The sequence below is a fragment of the Thalia democratica genome, chromosome 1 (assembly GCF_965202585.1).
Source record: "Thalia democratica chromosome 1, ktThaDemo2.hap1.1, whole genome shotgun sequence".
Lineage (NCBI taxonomy): Eukaryota > Metazoa > Chordata > Thaliacea > Salpida > Salpidae > Thalia > Thalia democratica.
In genome coordinates, this window is record NC_139165.1 from 70,411,595 (window position 1) to 70,437,077 (window position 25,483).

Here is a 25,483-nt window from a genome sequence, read left to right on the forward strand (position 1 = left end):
AAAACTATAGTATCTCTTACTAAAAAAAATAAAATGTTAAGCCATAAACTTTAAAAATTACAAAGAATAAAACAAATATTTAGACTTAATATTTAATATTTTTCCTATTCAAAAATAAACTATGTTATAACTTCGGAGAAAGTTTTAAATAATCTGGGACAGTGAGTGACTTATGATAAAACATTAATGGATCCACAGGGGAGATTGAAAAAAAAAAATTATTAATTTAAAGAAAAATAATAACAATGTTTTATTGCAAAGCAGATTTTCACGTCCGAAAATAACCACAAAATTTACATTGGTTTAACCTAAAGAACATTCAAATCTAGATATAATGAACACAAGGCTTCTTTCCCTAAACCCTCTAAAAACAAACCCAAAAATCTGAAAAAAAAATTGTACTCTAATCTCCAACAGTCTAATCTAAATAAAACCTTTATCAATTTCAAACCTTATGTTTATTGTTATATTTCTATTTTTTGAAAGTAACTTCAATGTGAGTCCTGTTTATTACTATTTTAATTAATTATTATTTTTTAGTCTATAGTGCCTATAAAATTCTTAAAAATGTAACATAAGCATTACATTGTTACTTACTTTTAGAATTATTAAGTTTTTTTTTTGTTAAACCATATGCTCAAAACTTTGGTTTTCTTTTTTTTTACTTAATACTTTTACATAAGTTCCATTTGTTTTGTTCAAAAACTTTTTTCGGATTTGTGTATAACAACTGATGCTCTCCTATATCCCAATATAGGAGTGAAACATTGTTTTGTTGGTAATAAACTATAAAACTAAAAATCTTCTTAAAGCTAATTAAGTCGAGAACTTTTAATTGTTTGGTTTAAAACAAATTACAATATAAAAAAAAAGGTAAAATGACATATAGTTTAAAATTTGTCAGAATTAAGTTTTTTGTTGAGAAAATTAAAAAAAAAAAACATTTAGAAAAATATCAATGTTAAAAAAACTTTAATATAAAACTGTTAAACTATAATCTATAAACAATAAACACAAACAATTGAAGAATGGTAGATAGTGAGGTATTGAAATCTAATGGATTTAAAAAACATAAACTAATATAGTTAGAAATTAAAGAATTGGAAATTAATATTAAACACGTTGTTCCTATGGTTAATTTGTAATGTATTATTGTTTAAAATAAAAAAGAGGTAAACACTATAAAAAAATTTTGAAAACATTATTGTTGTTGTTACCACGGTTATATTATGGTATAAAGTAAGGTGGTTTTTTATGAAAAATATTTGTTAAGCAAAATATAGAATGAGGGTTAGATTTAGAATATTGAATTTAAATAAAATAAAAATCTATTAACAAAAAAATTATTTAGTTAAGTAATAACCATAGAGAGTGTAATCTACTAATAATCTAACTTAATAAAAGACTATAATATTTTAAAACTCAAAATTGGTATATTATAATGCATACATAAATTATTTGATATCAAAACAAAGTATAGTTTACTAGGTATCTAACTTAAAAAAAATATTATAATAATTAAAAACCGAAAAAGGGAATATTATGATGCATGCACAAATTATGTAACATTTTGAACAAAATTTTTAACTATGTAAGTTTAAATCTATAAATATTCATTCAATTTATGCGGGTACTGGGTTAATAGTTTTAGGAAAACGTTTATCGTTGCAAGGGGTAGAGTTTGAGACTGATGTTTTTTTACCAATGTAGTTTGTTTCTCTTGTTTGTCATGGTTTATTGAACGAAAAAATGACGCTCAAAATATTTTGTCGTAGGACCTAGTGAACGAAGAGCCTTTTGGTTTAAGCTCTTTTTTTGTCTGCAACGGTTATATGAAATCTTTCTAGGTTATATAAGGTGCACGTGTTAGTATGTGCACCCGTTAGTATGTTAGTATTCAGATGTGAAAATCTGTAACTGTTTATCTTTAAATAAAAAAATACTAAATTTCAACCTTCCCTGTAGATCAATTACTGTGTCTTCATTGTTTTTAACTCAATAGTTAAAGGCAATAATACAGCAGTAAACTAATAACATTTGAGCCCTTATCCCTTACCTATTTCAGCCGAAATTTTAATGTAAAGTGCTTTCATAATTCACTCTACCCAAACATATAACGAAACATTACAAAAAAGGTTTATAAATGAAAACTTAAAATAGGCAGAAATTAAATTTTAGCTAATCAGAAGCGCCCTAAATTTGCAGTAGACAGTTAAAATTTTTGTATTTCTAGAAAAACATACAAATTACAAACTGTTGTTTTCTACCATAATATTATTTTCAAATAGTTGCTTCCACAAGTATAATTGTTTTCAATAAACTCATCAAAAATAGCTTGAAATAATTTAAGCTTTATTGTTAATAATGTTTAAACGCATGGTGAAGTAAAAAACCATGCTTTATAAATATTTTGCCAAGTACTTAGTACTTTCTGTAGTAATGCAAATGTTTATTGTAGTAAAATCAGTCAGAAGATAGTAAGGTCTTTTAGATATTTTAATTGTAACTAAATCTACTTTATTTAAATAAGTTTAAATAAAAAGGAGTTTATTACAAAAGTATAATTGTTTCAAAAGTATTAACTGTGACTAGGATGAGTTGTACAATAACATAAAAAATACTGAATGAGATTTATACTTATAACCTCTTTAAGTACACAAACAAGTTCTTTTACTGTAATCAATTTCAAAGTTAGTTCAAAAGAAATAAAAAAGTCTGCCATTCTTGATTGCAACTTAAAGCTTTTGTATCTAACTGAATTTAAAAAACTAACTATGTGATAATCTTATGTTATAATAATAATTTTAGTAGAGCTGATTCTTTATATGGCTAATTATTTCTATTTATTATTTTAATCTATACAAATTACTTTATAAATTATGTACTAGACATTTTTTATTGTTATATTAAAGTATTCAAAAAAAAAAAATTGCCTAGTTTCAAAGCAAAAATTATTATATACCATAACACCTCAAAAGAAGAAATTTCAAGTAGTATAATTTTAAAAGCTTTATTATTTTTTAACTTTAAGTAAGAAAGTTTTATTTTTGAGCATTTTTTAGACCAGGTTAAATTACTTTTTCATTACAACAACAAGGTATTTTTAATACTTAGATAAGTGTTTGTATATTAGTATTTTTATTAATGTGTACTACTGTAAAAAGTGAGTAGTTTTTATGCTGGACTGATTTAAATTTTACTAGAATGTTGTTATTTTGACTTATAAATACAGGTTTTTGGTACTGAAAAAGAAATATATATATTAGTTAAATAAAGAGTTGAAATAGAGTTATTATATTTATATATTTTTATGTAAAATAGTTATATACTTTAATAAAACAGCATATCTGCTAGTTATAAATAAATAATTCATTTTAATGTATTTTTTATCACTTGCTTACTGTAGCTTTTATAATGAACTAAAGATAACATTTTTATCATCAGTCACTCACTGTCCTAGATTGTTTAAAACTTTCTCCAAAGTTATAACATAGTTTATTTTTGAATAAGGAAAATATTGATCATTAAGGGTATAGGGAGGTTAATACCTTTTTTTGAAATTTTATCCTATTTTATATAGTTTTTAATAAGCTATAAGATGCTTTTTAGAGATTTTAAAAATTCAAAATAATTTTTGAGATATAGCCGGTCAAAGTCGGAGGCAACAATAGATTCTTGATGGGAGCACAAACTAAAACGGCAAATAGCTAGAAATCACTAGAAATCTATCTCTTCCTACGTTTTTTGAGATAACTACCTCAGATTTTCAGGAAATGTTAATTGCAATATTTAGAAAATTCTGTCCGAATAAAATTTAAAAAAATTAAAAAATAACAACTTTATAACAAAAAAACAAAAAAAAAACTTTTTTTGTTTATTTTTTATAAAACATTTTTTAAAATTTTACTTTGACAGAATTTTCTAAATATATCAAGGAACTTTTCCTGAAAATTTGAGGTCGTTATCTCAAAAAACGTAGGAGAAGATAGATTTTTAGTGAAATAGTCTATTATTGCCGTTTTAGTTTGCGCCTCCTATAAGGAACCTATTGTTGCTTCCGACTTTGACCGGCTATATCTCAAAAATTATTTTGAACTTTTTAAATCTGTAAAAAGCATTTTGTAGCTTAGTTAAAACTATATAGAATAAGATCAAATCTTGAAAAAAAAAAGGGGTGTTAGCCCCCCTATGCCCTTAAGTTTAAATATATGTTATATTCTTGTATTTTTTGAGTTTGTGGCTTAACATTTTGTTTTTGTTAGGATCAGATATTACAATTTTGCTTTTATATTTTGTAAATCTAATATTTATGAATATTAATAAAATATTTGTTGATTTAAAAGAAAATAGTTAAATACTTGTGAAATGAAAACAGAACAGTTTTTTTTTTGTAGCACTAAAGCTATAGTTTTTTTAAAGATTATACTAAACTCATTATTAAACTTTATTTGAAGTTCTTAAGCCAATTAAAGACTTAATTTTTAAAAAAGAAAGTTTTAAAGTTTAATATCTAGTATTAAATAAAAATGCTTATAAATATCAGTCTTTAATTACATTTTGATCTGTATTTAATTTATACCTGTATTTAATTCATAAAAATGTTAATAAGTTACAAGCATTTTTTGTAGAAAATTAAATTTACATATTACATTTATTAAGTACTTCTGTTATTAGTTTTTTATAATTTAAATATTTGTGTTTAGTTAATGAAATTTTTAAAGTGTTTTAAATAGTAAAAAAATATAGCTTTTTTTTGATTTAATTGCTTGCTGAGTACACTTTAATATATATTCATTACAATTTTGTTTAACTTTTTATTTTTATTTATGTTTTTTTCCTTAATTATAATCTAACTATTCTAAAATTTATGTTTAAAACTTCTTACAAGAGTCCCTTTTTACCTGGAAAAACCTGGAATTTGACAATTTAGGCTAAAATAACCTGGAAAAACCTGAAATTTTTAATAATTTTAACATTTTCAGATGTAAAATTTTGATTTGACACAAAAGATCTATCATATAATTAAGATTTTTTGTCACCATCAAATTTTTTTTTTATTAAAACACATTTAAAGTAACTTAACAGTATCTTTTCAATATTTTTATACTATTTAACACAGTTTCTTAAATATAAATAAACTTAAAACTAAAAATAGACCCGAAAATGTATACTTTTAAAAACCTGGAAGAACTTTGGAAAACCTGGAAAAAAAGTTGAAAAAACAACTGGCAACCCTGTTCATACAACCATCTTTTCTAGAACTTAGCTACCTTTTTTTATGAAAATTAAACTTATAATGAATTTGTTTCAAAAAGTTGTAAAAACATCAATTTAAATATAGACTATTTTGTTCTGTGAGAGCAAAACATATTTATAGTTTTTTAATTAAAAATTTTTTTTATAAAGTTTTAATGAATATTTTTCTAAGTTTTAAATATTTCTACAAAGTGTAAAGTATAAACTTTTTATTCTGTTTATAAGACCAACCTAGCTTACACAATTATTGCAATATCTGTTAAATTTTTTTGACAGATGCTGACTTCAAGATATTTTAGAAAATTGTTCTCACTAGTTTTTATTCTTGTTGCTGCATCAGTGTTGTTCTTCAAATCATATGAGTTGTTAGACAGATACTTGAATGCTGATTTCGTTCGCACATCAAACAACTTGATTGCACGCAATCCCAGATTCAATGGTGATTACAGCAAACCAGTGTTGAAAAGACCTGATGTCAGAGGACTTCCTGGAGACGGAGGTAATTTTTAAGAAAATTTTATAGTTTTCAATTATAATCTGGTTCATGGTTTCCCAAAATGGGCCATTACAGAAATTTAAGGGGATACAAGTAAAAAGGGGCCATAGTTTGAAAATAATTTTAGATATTCTGGATCTGATAGTGAAGAGCAAAAAAAATTGTCAGATGTATTTAAGGGTAGTTTTTTGAAACTTATACCTGATGTTCTGGAGTTGATGATTAAGAGCAAAACAAGGTTTATTTAAGGGTAATTTTTAGAGAAGTCATGTTTGAGGGGGCCATAGCTTTTTATTTCTTTAAAAGGGAAACAAAATTGGGAAACCCTGTTTTAGTTTTTAATACTCTGAATCTAGCTTTATGTTTTTTTTGAGAAAGTAAGACTAGTTAAAACTTATTGAAAAGTTAAAACTTATTGGAAAAACTTATTCAAGTGTTTATTGAAAAGCTTTAGCTTATTTTTAGTTGAAATTTTATGAGTCTGAGTTGATTCTGTTTTTAGTAGTACTTCAGGTATACAAACTTATATTTTAGATTACATATTTTTTTAATTTGGTTAACTAGCAAAAGCTTTACTTCTTGTCACTAGCAGTGCTTTAATAAAGCATATAAATTATATTGAATTCTTAAATTAAGTTTTGTAATGATAACTGTAGACTGTTTTAATAAAAAAAAATTGTGTATCCAAGCTAGTGTAGCTGATTACATTCTAGTTAAATTTTTTTTATGTTTTTTTTTTAGTTTTTCTAATGTATATACTTCTATATTTCCTATAAAAATTACTATAGTATTTTATAAAAGTTTTTAAAAACGGAATTATATTGTCCAAATTTAAAAAATATTATGGTTACTTCCAGTTTTAATATACTTTTTTTTTTAAATTACAGTGCTTTGTATTTTTTAAGTTTTTATGTTTTTACAAAGTTTCAAAAAACATAGAGTTTTAAAGAGTATATTTTCAGTCATGACTTTAGTTGTTTTTTTATTAGATATTTAAAAGATTTTAAGACAAAAGGTCTGGCAAGAGTATAAATATTAGTAATTAAAGTTTATTTAGCTTCAAAGAGTGTCAACCATGTGATTACTTTTAAAACTGTTATGTTAGTGTGTTTTTTTTGTTATGTTTTTCATTTTAATTGTCATAGAAATATACTTTTAGGGGAAGGAGTTGATATACATCAACTGACTGGAAATGATCCGGCTGAAGAGGAGAAAATGAAGAGTTTGTTGGAAGAGTACAGAGTGAATCAGTACATTAGTGAAAAAATATCTCTTCATAGAAATATTGCTGATAAGCGAAATAGTTTGTAAGTTTTAATGATTACTATACTTAATGTTGTTGCTTTTTATGAATTGACTTCTATTATTTCAAATGATTAACGTTTTTAAATATTATGTTTTCTAACAAATTACTATTTTACTTTTATATTCTAACTTAAACATTTTTTTATCTCAACTAGTTCTATAGTTATATTTTTCTGAAATAGGTTTGTTCATTCTGCTTTATAATTGTATTTTGTGTTTTTTAATGTCTTGCGTTTTACATGTCAAAATTTTCATTATGTCTTGTGTTTTTTGCATTTGTCAGTTAATATGTTTTGTGTTTACCATCTTTTAATTTATAATTAAATATTTTTAAAAGTATGTGGAAAATTTAAGTTAGTTTAGTTTTATAATATTTAAATTTAATGGTTAAACTTTAACTAATCAGCAAGCAATCGATTAACAACATTTCATTTACGCATGAATAGTTTTTTGCCATATACATAATATGCCATCAGGTGTTTTTTATCTCTGTTTTATTGTAACTTGATAACATTGATATTGGTCTACCAAAAAAGTTTTTGTAAGTAAAACTAATATTTCCACCTTCCTTTTATTGTTTTTAAATTTCAAGATTTTTTATACCAAACAAAACTTAAAAACAACCAAGTAAGTTGATAGAACATTTGTTTATTAAATGTTATAGAATGATCATTTTATGATAGTGATTTATTCTATCAACATAATGCAATTTTTTGAAATTAAAATTAATTGATTTATAATAATGTAGAATTAAGTATCAATTTATGTACAACATTAGCTTTAAGTGATGCCATTAAAAAAAAACATTTTTTATAAAAGGAAGCTATTCTTGATAAATATTGAACAAACAATTTTTTATATGTACGTTCAGTAATATTATTTAATTATGGTATTTAATAACAATTGATTACAGTATACTAACAGTTTTCTAAATTTATTTTTTTTAAATATTTTTTACTTATTTTTTAAGATATGCACTTTTTCAATACTTAAACTTAAGTAAAAGTTTATAATAGAGTCTTACAAAGGTAATAACATTTTTTTTTTGAAAAGATCACATACAAAACCAACTTCTGATATTTAATCAATGGTTTAGTAGGCAATAAATAAAAGTTTAAAATAGGCAATAATTCTCTTAGTTTAGCAAATACTAATTTGTATAGTATGTTACATATAATTTTTTTTACAAGGTTGCCTAAAAACATGGAATTTGACATTTTTTATGCAAAAATAAAAACTGAAAAAACCTGGAATTTGAAAAATTAAAAAAAAAAATCTGGAACTTTAAACAAAGGTTTCTAAATAACCTAAAAAAACTTGAAATTTTACACAATTTTTACATGTTAAGATTCTGAAGTTTCGGTTGCATACAAAAAGTCTGTCATATAGTTTTTTTTTTGTTAACAAAAACTTCAATTAGAAAAAAAAAACATTTTAAGTATCTTTTCAATGTTGTTCTACTATTTAAGATAGTTTTTCACCTTAAATTTAATTTAAACTAAATATGGATAAAAAACTTGTTCTTTTTAAAACCTGGAAGAAATTCAGAAAACCTGGAAAATATTACAAAAATCCATTAGCAATTTTTTTTGTATTACCTAATTACCTTATTAAATATATTTATTATGTTGATTGATTGATTGTTTTTACCTTCTAATTATTAAGTACTTATATTTGATCTTCAACAAAACTTAGTTATTTTTTATGACTCATTAAGTAGTTACTTTTTGAGTTTTTTGATTGCAAGCAATTAAATTACTTGAGTTAGCTCAAAACGTAGTTTTATTTTTAAAGCTAATTATTGTTTATCTTTTTGACAGATAGATTCAACTATTCAACTTTTCTTTAAGTATAGTTATTATAAATTATACTAAATTAATAAAGATAAGAATTTTAGATATAATATTTTTTTTTAATCGTTCTATTTAAAAAAAATGTTAATTACTTATGAAAGTAAAAACAATAGATTTATATATTTATAGTTAAGTATCAAGCGCTTCCACAACCTTTAATTACATTTTATAGTAATAACATTTTGAACTTAAAAAAAAATTATAATTAGATGATCTAAAAAAATCATTAGTGTTAAAGTTCTTGTTTTCTTACTAAGTCTATTAGATTAAACATTTTATGCTAGCTTGAGCAGTATTTATTTTGTTTTAGTTATATACAATTTCTGCATATACAATTAAAACTAAACTCTAGAGATTAAGTATTCACTTTATTATTTTTTACTGCTTTTTTGAGTTATTTGATTTTGTTTGACCATGTTTTAATAAAACCACATTCAAGCAAAGTTAATAAAAGCTTTTTAAATACTCCAGATGTACAAAGGACCGCAAGCCTTTCGACTACCTGAACTTGCCAACTGCGTCGGTGGTCATCACTTTCTACAATGAGGGCAGGAGCACCCTCCTCCGCACAATATATTCTGTACTCCACACCTCACCTGCCTCCCTCCTCAAAGAAATAATTCTCATCGACGACATGAGCGATAAACGTTTGTTTTTTTTTCTTTTTATGCTCTTTTATAGAGTTAGAAATGTGTTAAAAGTAGTTTTTAGCTACTTATGATTGTTTTTTATTATTTTATTGATTAACAGTTTTTATTTGCCTCAAATGTTAAATTTTTAAAAGAAATTTTATATTTAAAAAAGATTGTTTTGAGAAAACTTTAGATTACTGCAAATTGTTAGTGTATTTTGTAGTAAAATGTAGATAAATATTTTTGTAAAAGACGTTAATAAATTGTTATTGTAACGATATTTGTTTGAATCATGATTTAAAAATAAGTTTTGAAATAAACAAAATCACTGTCAGTCTTAATAAATATTTTATCAAAACGAACATTTTAAACTTTAAGCTCCCTTTTAAACGTTTTAATATTGCAACTTTGTAAAGTGATAAATAGGAAAGAGCTTAAATTATTAACAAGCTGTCATTCATTTTTCATCTTTATTTCGGAGACACATGGCTTATGTATACTTAAATTGTTAATAAACTTGAGCTTGAGGTTTCATGTAGAAAATTTCTCTAGTATACCGTTTTATGATAGTTAATTTTAGTTGACTATTTGTACAGTAGTTTTATGTACATTTTATAACATTTTAAAACCTAATTTGTATCTAACTTTTGTACTTTAAAATCCTATTTTAATTCATCATGACCACTATAGGTATTTTAGATTATAGCATTTTATAACTTGTTATTTAATCCTAGATTAATTATAAGAGCAACTTAATAATGTAATAGAAATACAGCATTTTAATCTGTACTAAATTTTATAGTGTTGTTAATCCACAAAATTCAATTATTCGTACTTGGTTGTTTTTTTTTTTTTTTTTTAATTTTCTGTTTTGGGACTGAGTGTGATTTTTAATATTTTTTGTAAATTACAAAATATTGAGCAACATGTTAATGCTACCATGTCAATACTTAATTAAACTTCTTAAGTACATTTATTATTATTAAATTTTACTTACACCCTTTAGAGTTGGTTTTATTTGAAAAAAATATTTTAAACTTCAGAAACGTTGTAAAATATAATTGTTTGAAAGATGACAGAATAGTTTTAATTAAAAGGAATATCTAGCATAGCAGTTTAGATTGGTGTTTTTAAATCAGTCAACTGTAAAAAATTAAAGTGTATAAAAACCTATGATGTACAAACACAAAACTATTTTTCTTTGTAAGTTTTTGTTACAATTTTAGTGAATATCAATTAATTTAGTAAAGAAAAGTTTTAATTTAGTGTATAGAAATCTCTAAATTTTAATACGTATGGTCGATAATATTATTATTTTATGGATTTTATCAAATGCAAAATTATACTTTTAGTTTTTTTATTTTACTTCAACTTGGATAATTTTTTTTTAATTTAATAGTTTTTTTACTATCTACTTATGTATATTTTTATATTTACTATAGAATGTCTAGTACTATAGCTTAATGGAGTGCTTGCTCTTAATTAATCGTAAAGATCCATTTAGACTGGCTTAACTAATTTAGTCATAATTCTTAAAAGACGCAACTGATATTTTTTAAGCATTAATAATTAATAATAAGGTTTATACTTTTTGTTTGATGTTAATGATGTAGATTTTTTAAAAACAAGGAAACAGCTAAAAGAAAACTTTTCAAAGTTTTAGAATTATTAGCATTCAAAAGATATTTTTGTTTTTATTTTTGTTACAAGTAATTTTTAGTGAAATTTCACTAAATTAAGTTGTATACTTAATTTTTAGCTTACTTTATTGTTTATTTATACTAGTACATAATATAAATCACAAGCGCTGAACAAAAACTTTCAGCATTGTTTGTCACTTATGAAAGTGTTTATTTTTTAAGTGTTTTAAAGTGGCCGCTTTCGTTCTATCGCCATCAAAACAACTACTGTCCATTAAACTTATAATATCACCGAGATTATTTTAATTTTTGATTATGTTCATTATTTAATCATGAAAAATTATTATTTTTTATTTTGCAGCACATTTAAAGGCACCTTTAGAGGACGATTTAAGGGAAATCCCCAGAGTTAGGCTGATCAGGACGGTGAAGAGGGAGGGTCTGGTCCGCGCCAGGCTGCTCGGGGCGTCTAAAGCCAGAGGTATTTTTTGTTCAATTAAATTTCTGTTGAAATTATGTAAATTTTAATTTATTTCTGCAAGGCGGAACAAAGTTTAATTTGAATTTAAATGAGTTAGTGAGCAAATTTAAACAAATTTTTTTGCCAACTTTAACGGTTTAATTTAAAGTATTTACAATCGATTTTGTTAAAAAGCATTTTAAGTTTTATTTTTCGAATGACTTATAAAAATAATAATATGATTAAAAATTATCTCAAAATAATTTATGACTTATGTAAATAGTTAAGTTTGAAACTTAATTGTAACGTTTCAAAACAGTTATGAACTAAAATAGTTTAGAATATTAGAGAATTAATATTTTTTAATTACAATCATAAATGCAATAATTTATCTGTATTATTTTAAAACAAGTAGTAACAAATGATAAGCAGCTTTCAAAAATTAAATTTGCTTTGTATATAATTACAAAATTAAACTTACAATAATTTTAATTACAAATTTGCTGAACTTCCTTCTAAAATTAAATTTAAACCCCTTATCTTTTTTCCTAAAATTATAAATGTCTTCACATGTATAAGGTTACAAAATAATATGAAACAACTGTAAAAACTAAAAAGGTATAAACGTAAAGCTTTTAAATAAGTATTCAAATGAAATGTGTTTTGTTTGTTATAAAACAGCAATTTCCTATGTTCATATACCTGAATTGACTAAAAAATTAAGATGTAGGTTTACTAGCAAGTTAAAATCTCTACCACTGGTATGAGTTATAATATTTTTAAAATTAGTTTTTTAATCTTAGTATAATTAAAAAAAAACATGTACACAATAAAAATAGTGTTTATTTAGTTTCTAAACTCTACCTCTTACTTGAACTTGTAAAATAGTTTATGTTAAAAAAAACTTTAAGGTTGACGATTGTTTTTATAAGCTTTTATAAGATTTTTTTTGTTGTAGACAATTTTCTATATAACGCATATATTAAATAGGGGAACGGGTCAAAATTGCGCGAAGACTAAATTGCACGAGAGGAATAAGTTGCACGAAGACAAAATTATTTTTTCACGAAGATACTTTTGCACGAAAACAAATTTTCACCGAGGGAAAATTTTGCACGAGTTACAATTTTGCACGGAGGGTCATTTTTGCACGAGAGAAAAAAAAATACATAAAAAGAAGCAGAAAAAAAAACCAAAGAGATAAATAAAGAAAAAAACAAAAAGAAAAAAAAGTTACTGACCGAGGGTACGGGTTAGGGGTAACACTGATAGTAAAATAAATAAAAAAACTAAGTTTTTAAAAATTTGAAAAAATTAAAATTAATAAAAAAATAAAAATAAATTAAAATAATAAACAAATAAAAATAAATTAAAAATTCAACCCGTGCAAAAATATCTCCGTGCAAAACTGTCTGCTCGTGCAAAAGTGATTGTTCGTTCAAAATTGTCTTTGTGCAATTTTGTCCGCTCATGCAAATTTGACACCTACCCATTAAATAGTCCCCTTAGTTTTACTTAACATATTTCAGTCATATAAGTTTTCAAGTTTAAGTATTTTCTTATTTCAAAACGATAGACTTGAAAGTATGATTCTTCACCTAACTATTAAACATATGAACTCACTAGTATTTTAATACGCAGGTGAAGTGGTTGTGTTTCTTGATTGCCACTGTGAAGCGATGCCCGGTTGGCTAGAACCGCTGCTCGAAAGAATTCAGGAGAACAACAAAGTTGTCGCCATTCCCGTCATTGACAATATTGACTGGAACGATTTCAAGTGAGACCTTGCTTTGCCTTATACAATATATATAGTTTATATTTTCTAAAATTTACTGCAAAAAGTGTGTAATTATTTAGTTTTTGTTAGTTTTATTTTTAGTATAAACTAACCCGTTTTTTAAAACCTTTAGAAATTTACGTTTTTTTAATAAATTAAAAAGTTTACAGTAAAAATATTAAATTATACGAAACATAAAGGTTTTATTTCTAGGAAAAATTATAAATTAAAAGTAAAAACTTTAAAAGTGGTGCAAATACAACGTGTGTTATTTAAATAAAAATACGAAACAAATTTTTTTTTATGTAAACTGTTTTTTAAACACACACGTTTTATTATAAAGATGAAAAAAATATTTTGTGTTAAAAAAATTATAAATTTGTTTGGCAAAATGTTATTTTAATTTTAATCTTTTGCAGTGTTAGAAACTAGTTATTTAATTTTTTAAGACTTATTGGTCTGCAAAACTGCTATGTACTTTTAATTAAAAACACATTTAATTTTTACAAAAAACACCGTAGAGAGCGTATAATAAATTATTCATGAAATTTTACTTGTTAAAGATTAAGATTTTAATTACAATGAATTAAGTATTTTACTTTTGTTCAAAATCGAGTATAAAGAAAAGTGTTTTGAGCTTTAAAAACTGTATGAAAGAAATATTTTTGCAGAATCATATAATTTTAATTTATAAGTTGAACATTCGCACACTTTTTATTTACATCAGTTAGTTTTGCAGACGTAATGAGATTATAAAATACAGACAAATCTACAATTAATAATAAGTATAGAAAAATTAACAAATTTATAATTTTTTAAACACGAAGTATTTTTTTTAATCTTTATAGTAAAACATGTGTGTTTAAAAAACAGTTTACATAGAAGAAAAACTGATTCGTATTTTTTTATTGAAATAACAAACGTTGTATTTGTACCAATTTAAATAAAGATTTATCTTTAATTTAACATTTTTTCTAAATATAAAAGTTTTTAAATATAAATAAAAAGTATAAAATATTAAATATAAAAAGTAAGTAAGTACATTACGTGTTAGATTAAAAAATCAATAATTGGTAGAAAATAAGATTTAAGATTTCCAGCTGGAGAAAGAACGCTTGTAAATACTAACTTCCTTGGCAAAATAAAAATTTTGATTTTAGCTAAAAATATTTTAAGCTGTTTTTAAAGAAGTTGTTTGTCAAATAACTTCTTGAACTAATTGAAAATTAAAGACAGATGTATAATCTGAAGTTTAATCATTTGTGTACAAAACTGAACTAACATGTTTTAATTTAGAACAATAAGTAGTTATTTGTCTAAAAATAAGCAAAAGTATTTGTAATAAAAGCAACAGGTGTACACACTATGGTTTTATTAATCAATTTGCAGTATTTTTTATTTTTTTACTCATACAGCATGAAAGTAAAAGTTGTATGATTCATGTAATGTGTGAGAGTAATTATTAGTTTATTGTTCTGTTTACACTCGATTGACTATAAGTTTATATACATATTTATAACTGTTCAAAAATATAGATTTAATCGTTTGCTAACAAAAGATCCTAGTGAAATAACTTCACTGGAATATAAATAAAAACAAATTGTACAGTAATCTTCCTTTATTTTACCAACATATGTTTCTCTGTGTTAACGAATCAACACACTTCAACTGGGTTCTGTAAAAAAATAATTACTGTAGTGAAAGAATAGAAGCATAGAATAAAGTGGGTGTATACATGTTTTTCATTAAAATGAAATAGTTTCTACAGATAATAGTTAATAATAGGTAAAATACTTAATATTAAATCCGACTGTTATAAAACTATATAATATTTGTAATTATCAAGTCTAAAACAAGTAAAGTAAACTAAAATACACAACAAAACAACGAATCATAATATAAACAAAGCACTCACGTTAATGGAAAGAAAACTGATTCAAATTTACTGTTGTTAATGAATGAACCAAATACATTCATTACATCTAATAATTACGTTATAATGTAAATGAGGTTAATTTAAACTATTTAATTTGTATTGTAAAGAAAATTAATTTTGTTTTTATGTAATCTATTTTGAACAAAAATAAAACATCAACCATTAGTTAGTGAATCAATAAAATTTAATAAAACTTAAAAACGGCGAAGACAATAAAAGTCACAGAAACTCGGTGTAACATGTATATTATATATTAAATGCTTGTAAAGATTAAATCAAAGTTATATACAATTAGGAAGCAGATTTAGTTGAAATGTAAAAATAAAAAATTAAAAAAATTAAAATTTAAGAAATCAAAACACAAAAAAAAAAAACTTGTTATTGAGCTTACAAAGTGCTGACCGATAATTAAGTTGCAGCGACATACATAAAATCACAATGAATTAAATTACATATATATTGTGTTTAATAATTATAAAAAATATAAAAACAATTGATTGATAATGTAGCAGTCGGGTGTTTAAATTAAATATCCCATACAGATATTTTAAATATTTAATAAGTAAGCTGAGTTATACATGAAAGTTAAAATGTAAAATAACAAATTTTACTGCAGGTTTATACTTAGCATATGACCACCTTGTTATTTTACATTTTAACATTCATATATCCACTTAGTAAAATTCGAGAACTTCTTACCGAACGAGGGTAAGGGTTATGGGTAACAGTGATAGTGAAAAATAAATAATTAAGAATAAAAAAAAAATTAAAAAATATATAAAATAAATTAGTAAATAACGAAAATGTGAAAATAAATGGGTGGATTTTGAACGCGGGTGGATTTTAATATAAACCCTGATGAGTATTTGAGGTTATATATCTCATATACGAAACGGTCGTATGAACTATTGTTTTTTTATATAATCAAATAAATGTATATATGTATATATAGTTTTCATAATTACATAAGTTGTGTAGAGGTATTATAATAAAAAAAAATATTTTTTTGAGGTTTTCAACTTTTTTAATTTTTACATAGGTAATTTAAAACCAACTAGAAACATTATTATATATATAAATATAAACAAATAGTTTTTATTTTTATTTTTTGTAAGGAGCTTTTGTAATACTAATTGGTTGCAGAGGCTAAATATATTTATTTCAAATAAAAAGACAAATTTGCAAACTGTTTGGAAGTTCACGGTTTTTCATAAAAACAACAAAAAATTTTATCCTTTACTTGTTTGAATATAAAAGTTTTCTAAAAGAAACTTGAATTTGTGTCCAGTAAAAATTCGAATAAAGTAAAAAACATGATTAATTCTTTTTAAATAACAACATCAGATACTACTACGGCGGGGACCAGCCTCAAATAGGAGGATTCGATTGGCGGCTCACCTTCCAATGGCACGTCGTTCCCGAGCACGAGAAAAGAAGGAGGAGCCACGAGATGGCGCCAATCGCATCCCCGACGATGGCGGGCGGGTTGTTTGCCGTCCACGTGCAGTACTTCGTCGATATCGGAACATACGACAAGGGAATGGACATCTGGGGAGGGGAGAACCTGGAGCTGAGTTTCAGGGTTTGTAATTGTAATAATGTTTAGTAATTGCAATGGAACATGTTGAAAAATATTTTAAACTTTCTTAAATACTTTTTTGCCTAAACTGATGATTTAGTTCTACTTGGTTAGAAGGCTCTAAAATAAGTCTCAGACTTTATGTGCATTTAATTTTTTTTTAAATTTTATAAAGAAAGTTTAGTGAAAAATTAATTAATGGGTACATTTAAATTTAAATAGAAAGTTTTGGTAAACATTTGGTACACCACAAGAAATTATTAATCTTCAAAGATAAGTTGTCACAGCTAACTTTATATAAAAAAGAACTCAATAGTATGTTATGTAAGTTATTTTAGTATGTTAGTTTAAGAGTAAGCAATATTACTACAATTATATATAGTTTAGTAATAAACAAAACAATCAATGTAAAATTTTTCTACTAAATGTTTATTAGTTTACAAAGTTTCACTGTAAAACGAGATTTTAAAACTGTTAAGTTGTAAAATTTAAAAATTTACTGATATCTTATTTAAGAATAGATATATCTGCTTCATAGATTAAAATTTTACATATTACTTTAGCCTAATTAAGTAAAAGTATCAAAAGTTCATGAGTACATTATACACACAAACCTTAAATATATGTTTAATTAACTTAGTTTTTAAAATACAAACATATTGTAGAGTAAAGTAATTAATATACATTAATAAAAATAAGTTAGGATGGTCATAAATACCTAAAAATTGTAATGTTTAACTTAGTTATCTTGAGCGTTGTTACTGTATCTTTGATTTTCGAAAAGTTAATTGATTGAATTATTTTTCTAATTAGTAACCATTAGCAAATTACAAAAGAAAACTTTTTCATAGTTCACACTTAATTAACAGGCTTTATTTTCATAGAACTAATTAATTGGTATACTGTTCTGATTATAAACAAATCAAACATTTATTGATCGATTTTACTGGAGTATTAAGCTTTGTTTTTAAAATTAAACTGCCATTATTTAATAAACTATCCAGTTATTTAAAAAAAAAAAAAATCAATTTAGTTGTTTTACATGTTGGAAAGCTTGTGTTTAGTATCATTGGATAACATAATTGTGGTGTTACGATTTAATATTGTATTTTGAAAATACTTGTTAACTCAAATTAAAAACAAATGAGTCCAGTAATTATTTTTTGTAGCTTTAGTAACAAGAGTTTTTTTTTTATTATACAGATACTTATCAATTTTTATATAGTATCTGCTTATAAAATGTTTTCAGCAGTAAAGTTGGTTTGCTATCTTTTTTTACTATAACAATTTGCTTAATATACTACAACTTGCACAAAAAAATTAAAAAATAAAGATTATTAGGCTTTGAAAAGTTTTTAAATTCTTAAGTATATAACAAAGTAAGTACCACAGATGTTTTTGTGTTAAAACTTTATTCCGACTAACGGCGTTTGACTGCTCTCAAATAAATGAGAATAAAGTTTTAACACAAAAACATCTGTGGTATATATTCCGGTAAGCTTAGCTTATCAGGATCTCCACGATAACGCCTTTTAACGTTACATCTTATAACAAAAAAGTATATATTTTTTATAAGTTTAAATCAGATAATATGAAATAATAGTATAAGTAAATAAAAAGCTACACAAAAGACTAAAGTTAATATATTAAAGTTCTGAGACATTTTATTGGCCATATTTTGCTAAAATGTGCAACAAAGAAGATTGAAAAATTTCAAATAATTTTAAGATAATTACTTGAAAGAAATGCAGCCTTTTTAACTAAAGAACGGTTTTCATCAAACAAACCAATCACAGGCGTGGATGTGCGGCGGAAGGCTCGAAACGATTCCCTGCTCGCACGTTGGTCACGTGTTTCCGAGGGAATCCCCCTACCCGAGACCCTCCTTCCTGAAGAACACGATGAGGCTGGCTGAGGTTTGGATGGACGGATACCAGAGGCACTTCCACATCAGGAACCCCAAAGCTAAAGAGGTTTGTTGGAAATGTGTTATTTTAATATTTTTGTTTTTTTTGATAAATATTTTTAAAATAAAGTTCAGTGTACTTTTTTTCAAAAATATTAAGCAGCAAAAATCTGTTAATCGTTTACTATAACTTGAAAGTCTCTGTTTTTTTTTCAGCTTAAAATTTGGTTCAAAAAATATCTTTGGTTTAATTTTTTTTTAAACAGGAAGACATTGGTGATATTTCAGATAGGATTGCTCTTCGCAAGAAACTTCAGTGCAAAAGTTTTGAGTGGTACCTTAAAAATGTGTACCCGTCTCTGCACATCCCTGAAGACATTCCCGGTCGTTATGGTGCTGTAAGTACATTCATGTTTGGTAAACTTTATTTTGTTTAGTACATTTTACACATATTTGTTTTTGAAACATCAACTCCTGCTTTGTGGTCGTTTAATTTTGACTATTTTCATTAATAAGTTTAAGTTAATAAGATATCTTTAAGCTTAAAGGATGTCCAAAATTATTTTGAAAGTTGTAAGGTAAGTATTTGATATAGTGGTACTTGCTATAGGTTTACTTCCATTTATAAGAAGTATAGTCTATTTTGTTTGTTTTGTATTCTATAATACTAGAGTATTTATTTAGTGGTCTAATATTTGTTCTGTTGTGTTATAAAACAACTAAATAAATTTATTTTTAGTTTTTTTATTTGTTTTACCATAAAATTTTTTTTTGTTAAGCTAACTTTTCTATATTTGAAAGTGATACTTTACAGCTAGAAGTTTGAACCGCTCTAATACTTCAGCAATAAAATACTTAATATTAACTAGGTCAATAAGATGAAGTATTTTCAATAAAGTTTTCAGTAGTTTTTTTTCAAAGTCAATGGTTTTCGTTTAATTTAAAATGTTATATTAATTTTAGTAGATTTAACTTCTCCTCGATTTAGTAGATGATAATAGTTTTTTTAATAAAAGAAAGCAATCGTAAACTAATGTGAAAGGAAGCTCTTTTTATGGATATGTAGAGGTATACAAAAAATTAAAGCACAAAAATTTATAAAGTTTAAAAATAACAATAGCAAATACTAGCATAGCGACTAAAATTTTTTATTATAACTATAACTCTTTTTATTCCATTAGTAAAAGTAAGATTTTAAACCATTTATAAAAGTAAGATATAAAGATTAATTTTTGTTTTTGTGTTTTATAATTTTTTAAAATATAACTTTAAAAGCTGTTTAATCATAATTTATATGCATTAAAATTAGTATTACATAAAATAACTTCTTAGTTAATAGAAACTAAGAGTACTAGGTTCTAGTTTTTTTTTTCAAAAACAATTTCGTTTAAAATAAATATAATTTGATTAAATTAACACAACTTTTAATGCAATGTCGAAATTATAAGTTTTGTTCTAGTTTTTCAAGTATTAAAGTTTCTATAATATTTTTGCTTGTTATTTCTTTAATAATTTTTCTAATGTTTTTTAATATTTCTTTTTATTTAATAAAGTATTAAATGCAATTATGTACTGTAATAAGTTGTAAAAAATGACTTAACAAACTTTTTTTTCAACTTCTGCGCTCCTACAAACAACAACCGATTGCAGCTCGAGTGCCTTGGCAACGACGGCAAGTACTGCCTCGACTACGCCCTGCCCCAAACCGACCCGTTGAGCGGCCAGTTGAGCGTCTACCCGTGCCACGGACAGGGCGGCAACCAGGTACCAGCTTTTGTGCACATTTTGATTACATATTTTTATTTTGCATGTACTGTGACGTCACAACGAGCAGCTGAAGAACGAGGCCTTCCTGCACTGCCTCATGTGGCCGTCGTACGCGAAGAGAAAGGAGAATAAGAGGCTGATGCTGCACTCTTGCGCCGGACAGTGGCGGCCCTACGAGGTTGAGGGGTGGTCATCATGAGAGCAATTCGTTCATTCATTTAATTTGTAGACCTTTAATTTGTAGTTAGAAAATAGGGAATGGCATTTTGGTTTAATTTTAGTGGTGGCGGTTACATTAAGTAGCTTATAATAAGTAGCTTACTTGGATTTAACTTTAACATAATTAATTATATTTCTATGTACTTGTGAGACGCATGAGCGTAAATAGGTTGATTGATGAATTTAAGTTGTATGTAAAATTATGTTTTTATTAAACGATGTTGAAGTGTTTTCATTAAGTTTACCTTTTTGATATGTTTTATTTTCCTAACTTAGTATTCACTTAGAAAAAAATCTGCAACTGTGGTTTTTTCAACTGCCACCTTCATATTCAAATAATAACAACAGTTTATATACTCAGAATAAAAATAATTTTTGAATCAAAGGAGCAGTCAAGAACATAAAATTAATAATATGAAGTCAAATTCTAAACTAATATAGAAAATATATTTAAGAAATAGTACTATTATTAATCTATGCAGAAATTTAAAGCCATACTTTTATAGTAAGCATTTTTTTAAATTCCTGACTGACTAGTTTAAACCTCATCAATCTTTTTTAATAATCAAATTGTATTTTTATCCTAATCAGTTGTAATATTCAAGTTATTTTCAGCTTTAAATACATTAGTTTGACCAATGTTACTCAGTTTACCAGTTGTTTTACTTGAAACTATTTTCAGTTTTTTGAATACTCGTCCCGGAACGAACTGAGATTCAATTCGGAAAAAGAAATGTGCGTGATTACGTCATATGACGACATACTCAGCATGGTTGATTGCGTAAGCGATGACGAATCACCTTCTAACATGCACCAGTGGATACACAATCAGGTTGACATATATTGTTTGCTATATCCATAAAGGAATTATTTGGAGGCAGTCTGACTTTTTTAGTTGAGATTTGACAGTTTTGAAAATTGTAATTTACAGGTAATGAAACTGGTTTAAAAACTGAAAAGTTTGAAAATGTAGAATTTCTATTTGATTAAGCATTGAAAATGTTTATATAATAAACGAAAGATCTTTGTATCTCTTGTTTTTTGTTTTTTGTAAAAGAATTGAGACAGTTTTTTCATATGGTTTTTTAAACCAGTTTCATTACCTGTTTGTTATATTCGACACTTTCTTTTTTTATTTGAAGTAAACAATGTATTTGGTCATGATGTTCATTTTGAAGAGAATTTAGCAGTAACAAAAAAGTTTCATTGTATTTACAGTACAACCAGATGAAAAACGCGGCGACGGGAAAGTGCCTGATGGGTGACGCCAACCCCGAACTTACCCTCGTCATGGCAACCTGCGACCCTAGCGACAAAAGACAACAGTGGAAGTGGTACACGTGATAGTGACGTAATAATACTGAGTGACGCAAGCTAGTAGTATTTTGTATTCATAGCATATTTCTTGGATTGTAATAAGTTTTAGAGTCTAAATACTTATCTTGATAAGAAAAAATTCACTGAATTTATTTAATATAGTACACTTAGTAAATGAAGACATTACTGTTATTTTATTATTTATATTTATATAGCGTTGTATATATTTTAATATTTACGTCTATTACTAATATTTTATAATTTAATTTCTTTTATGAAGGCTGAAAGTACTTATTCTCTTATTCTTCAATTTAATTTGATTTTTTATCTAATATTTTTCTCGAGAAGCCTCATACTTTGCCAATATTAGGTGTAGTCTGTAGTGGTTGTTATCTTTAAAACAGCATTTTTTTTGTTAACTTTACAATAACTTTAACAGTTAACTTTTCATATTGTTAAGAATTTTAATATTTTATTTTCATCCAGAAGTAAAGAAGTAAGTAAAAATAAAAACTAACTATAAATAAAAGTTAAGTATGATATTTAAACACTTTTTAAAATTAGATGGTTTTGTTTTGCACAACTCGTTGTAATAGTTTGCTTTATTAATCCATTCCTACCTTTTTATGTATAATTTGTTATTTTCTCAATTTCGTTTTTTAGTCAACATAAAATATTCATTCTCATACGTTTACGAATTCTAATTTTTTTGTAAATTTTATTTTTATACTTACATATAAATTTCTATTTAATATAGCCTCTATTTAAATAAGCTCTTTACATTTCAGTGAATTAAGCAATCTTTTTTAGTTAAGATAAATAATATATACTTACGTATATTTGTTAACTGTTTTATATTTTTAAGCATTTAAATTTTTTTAACGCTTTGCAGTTGACATTAAAATTTAAGTTTTTCTTTTCATATAAACTTTAAAGCTATAAACATTATCAAATAGTTATCATTTTATAAGTTCTTAGTTTTAACTTCTAGTAACTGCTTTATTACTAGACGTTTTTTTTATTTTCTCATATCAACATTTAATTTTGTTATGCATCATTTTTATCATATTCTTCAACATTCGTACTCTGAAATATTTTAAAAATAAAACACCGTGACTTAAAAATGTTTAATACACATTTTTGGTATAGTTAAATTTTCGACTTACACAACACTATTGAAATTTAAATTGCAAAATTTTATAGTTTAAAGCTCATTATTTCTATTACACTTAATTCTTTTTTTAGTTATTTAATAAACTAAGTTTTTTATAGCGATTACCTTAGCTATAAAAAAAAAACAATATTTGTTTTAATACACGACTTGAAATACACAGCATAAATTAACGTTGATTTACCTAAGAGTCTAAAAAAATTAGTCTATTTAAGATCTTGATCATATACATTGCTACGTTTTTTACTAATTTTTAAAATATATTTTATTAGTTTTATATAAGTTTTTTTTAAGAACTATGTTTTAGTTCATAACAAAACGTTTTTATGTATTCTAGAGTTATTTTTATATGAATAAAAATGCTTAAGTTGTTGAAAATCAGTCATTTAAGATCTTGATCGTATATATTATATTAATTTTAGAAAATATATTTTATTAGTTTAATTCAAATATTGAAAAATGACGACTTTGTTCATAACAAAAAGTTTTTATGAGTTCTAAGAGTTATTTTTATATGAAAACATATATAATCGTTGTTGAAAATCAATCAGCAATATTATTATTTTGTTAAATGTAAGCTGGTTATAGTAATGATTTAATTTTAATTAATCTTATTGTCTTTTAAGTTAAACAAACAAAAAAAATTCAATCATTCAAGTCCGTTTCTATAATTATTTATTAGGTAAGAAAAGTATGTATATGTACGTTTGAAATTATATTTCAGACTAGCTTTTTTATTTTTTCTAAAAATTGAGTTTTTTTTCAAAAATAACAAACAAATAAATATATCTATTTATATATTAAAATATATTTCCTTTTGTTACTTTAATAAATTTTAAAAATATTCAAGTTAAATAATATATAAAATTGAAACAAGTATATTCTTGTATCTAATATTCTTGTATGTATTTAAAAGTATTTCAAATTATGTTGATTTTAATTTAGGGTATTTAAATTTTTTAACCGAGAATTTGTTTATGATAAGTAATTGAAAGTGTTACTTAGAACCACTAATATTATCATTTTAAGTATAAGACGGGCATACACAACCAAGCACTAATTAGTTTTACCGCAAACACTTTAAAATATTTAGTCATGATGTAGGACACTTGTGCAAAATCTTATTTTGCCTTGTGTCCAAATTTTTATAGTTTAAAGGAATTAATGTTTTTCACTTGATATTATATTTTTTTCCTTAAAAAAGAAAACATTGAATAAATATAGTAAAACTGTTTTCAAAAAAAAAACTATTTTTCACAAACAAAATAAGTGCTAGTTAAAATGATTGTTGTCTTTGATTTCTTGATTAAACTGGAAATTGCTGTTCATGGGTGTGGCTAAGGGAAAATGAGAGATCAAGTGATCTACAGTCCAAAGTCCAGGAAAATGAGAGAATCAAATGAGAGATCGCGTGATTTATGGAAAATTCTAGAAAAAGAATTCAAAATCTATAAATACGCCCGATCAGAGCATGAAGCAGGCAATCCACCACGAAACAAGCAAGAAGCGACACTCTGCTCCGCAAAAGAAATAACATCGTCAATCTTCAAGCAAGAAGATTTCAACAACCATCTAATCGAAGAAGCCCACGCATTCTGTGGCATCGAGAATTTCAGTACTGGTAGTACTCTTTCATCAAACACTCTAAGTTGGACTCAACGATCGAGTCACAGCGTTCAATCAAGTTAAAGTATACATTCATCTCAGCAAGTAAACCCACACAGACTGGGCGCCAACCTTAGCTACACTTCAACGAACAAGTTGTTTTCATACTGTTTGACTCTATCGTATTGTTTATATATTCATATTATCATATATACTCACTATTGTATTTGCATTGTAATATTTAAATATATTTATATCACCGCATTTATTCACTATTGTATTTGTATTGTAATAATTATACATATTGATATCATCGTGCTTATTTATTATCGTATTTTATCGCCGCTCTGCTTACGGAAAGGAAAGGAAACAGACCACGCTACGTCTAGCCAGATTCTGCAAACGAGACGGACCAACGTCGAGTGCCAGAAGCTGAGCGAACGGAGACCAGTGACACGCCAAAGGGGGAATCCGGAGCGCGTTTCCTTCTATTTGTTAACATTAAGTGTCTAAACTTATTGTGAGCTGTCATTGCGTATTTGTACATAATAAACCAACATTATT

At 25.1% G+C, this 25,483-nt stretch overlaps 1 protein-coding gene across 1 annotated transcript; it reads left to right on the forward strand.

The window, feature by feature from the left end:
* The first annotated feature begins 2,463 nt into the window (after window positions 1-2,463).
* LOC145833488 (polypeptide N-acetylgalactosaminyltransferase 4-like) lies at window positions 2,464-23,011 on the forward strand. Its single transcript, XM_082940664.1, has 12 exons — window positions 2,464-2,482; window positions 5,533-5,755; window positions 6,912-7,059; window positions 9,382-9,557; window positions 11,544-11,663; window positions 13,284-13,419; window positions 16,700-16,937; window positions 18,731-18,907; window positions 19,107-19,238; window positions 20,491-20,604; window positions 21,509-21,658; window positions 22,045-23,011. Exons 2-12 carry the CDS (start codon window positions 5,533-5,535, stop codon window positions 22,168-22,170), a joined length of 1,740 nt encoding a protein of 579 aa, XP_082796790.1. The 5' UTR covers window positions 2,464-2,482; the 3' UTR covers window positions 22,171-23,011.
* Window positions 23,012-25,483: the final 2,472 nt, after the last annotated feature.

Excerpts from the sequence above, each read along its gene's own strand:
- LOC145833488 (XM_082940664.1), top strand. The coding sequence starts at position 5,533 with ATGCTGACTTCAAGATATTTTAGAAAATTGTTCTCACTAGTTTTTATT. Across the intron at positions 13,420-16,699 it reads ATTGACTGGAACGATTTCAA|ATACTACTACGGCGGGGACC; the intron begins GTGAGACCTTGC and ends TAACAACATCAG. Across the intron at positions 18,908-19,106 it reads GGAACCCCAAAGCTAAAGAG|GAAGACATTGGTGATATTTC; the intron begins GTTTGTTGGAAA and ends TTTTTTAAACAG.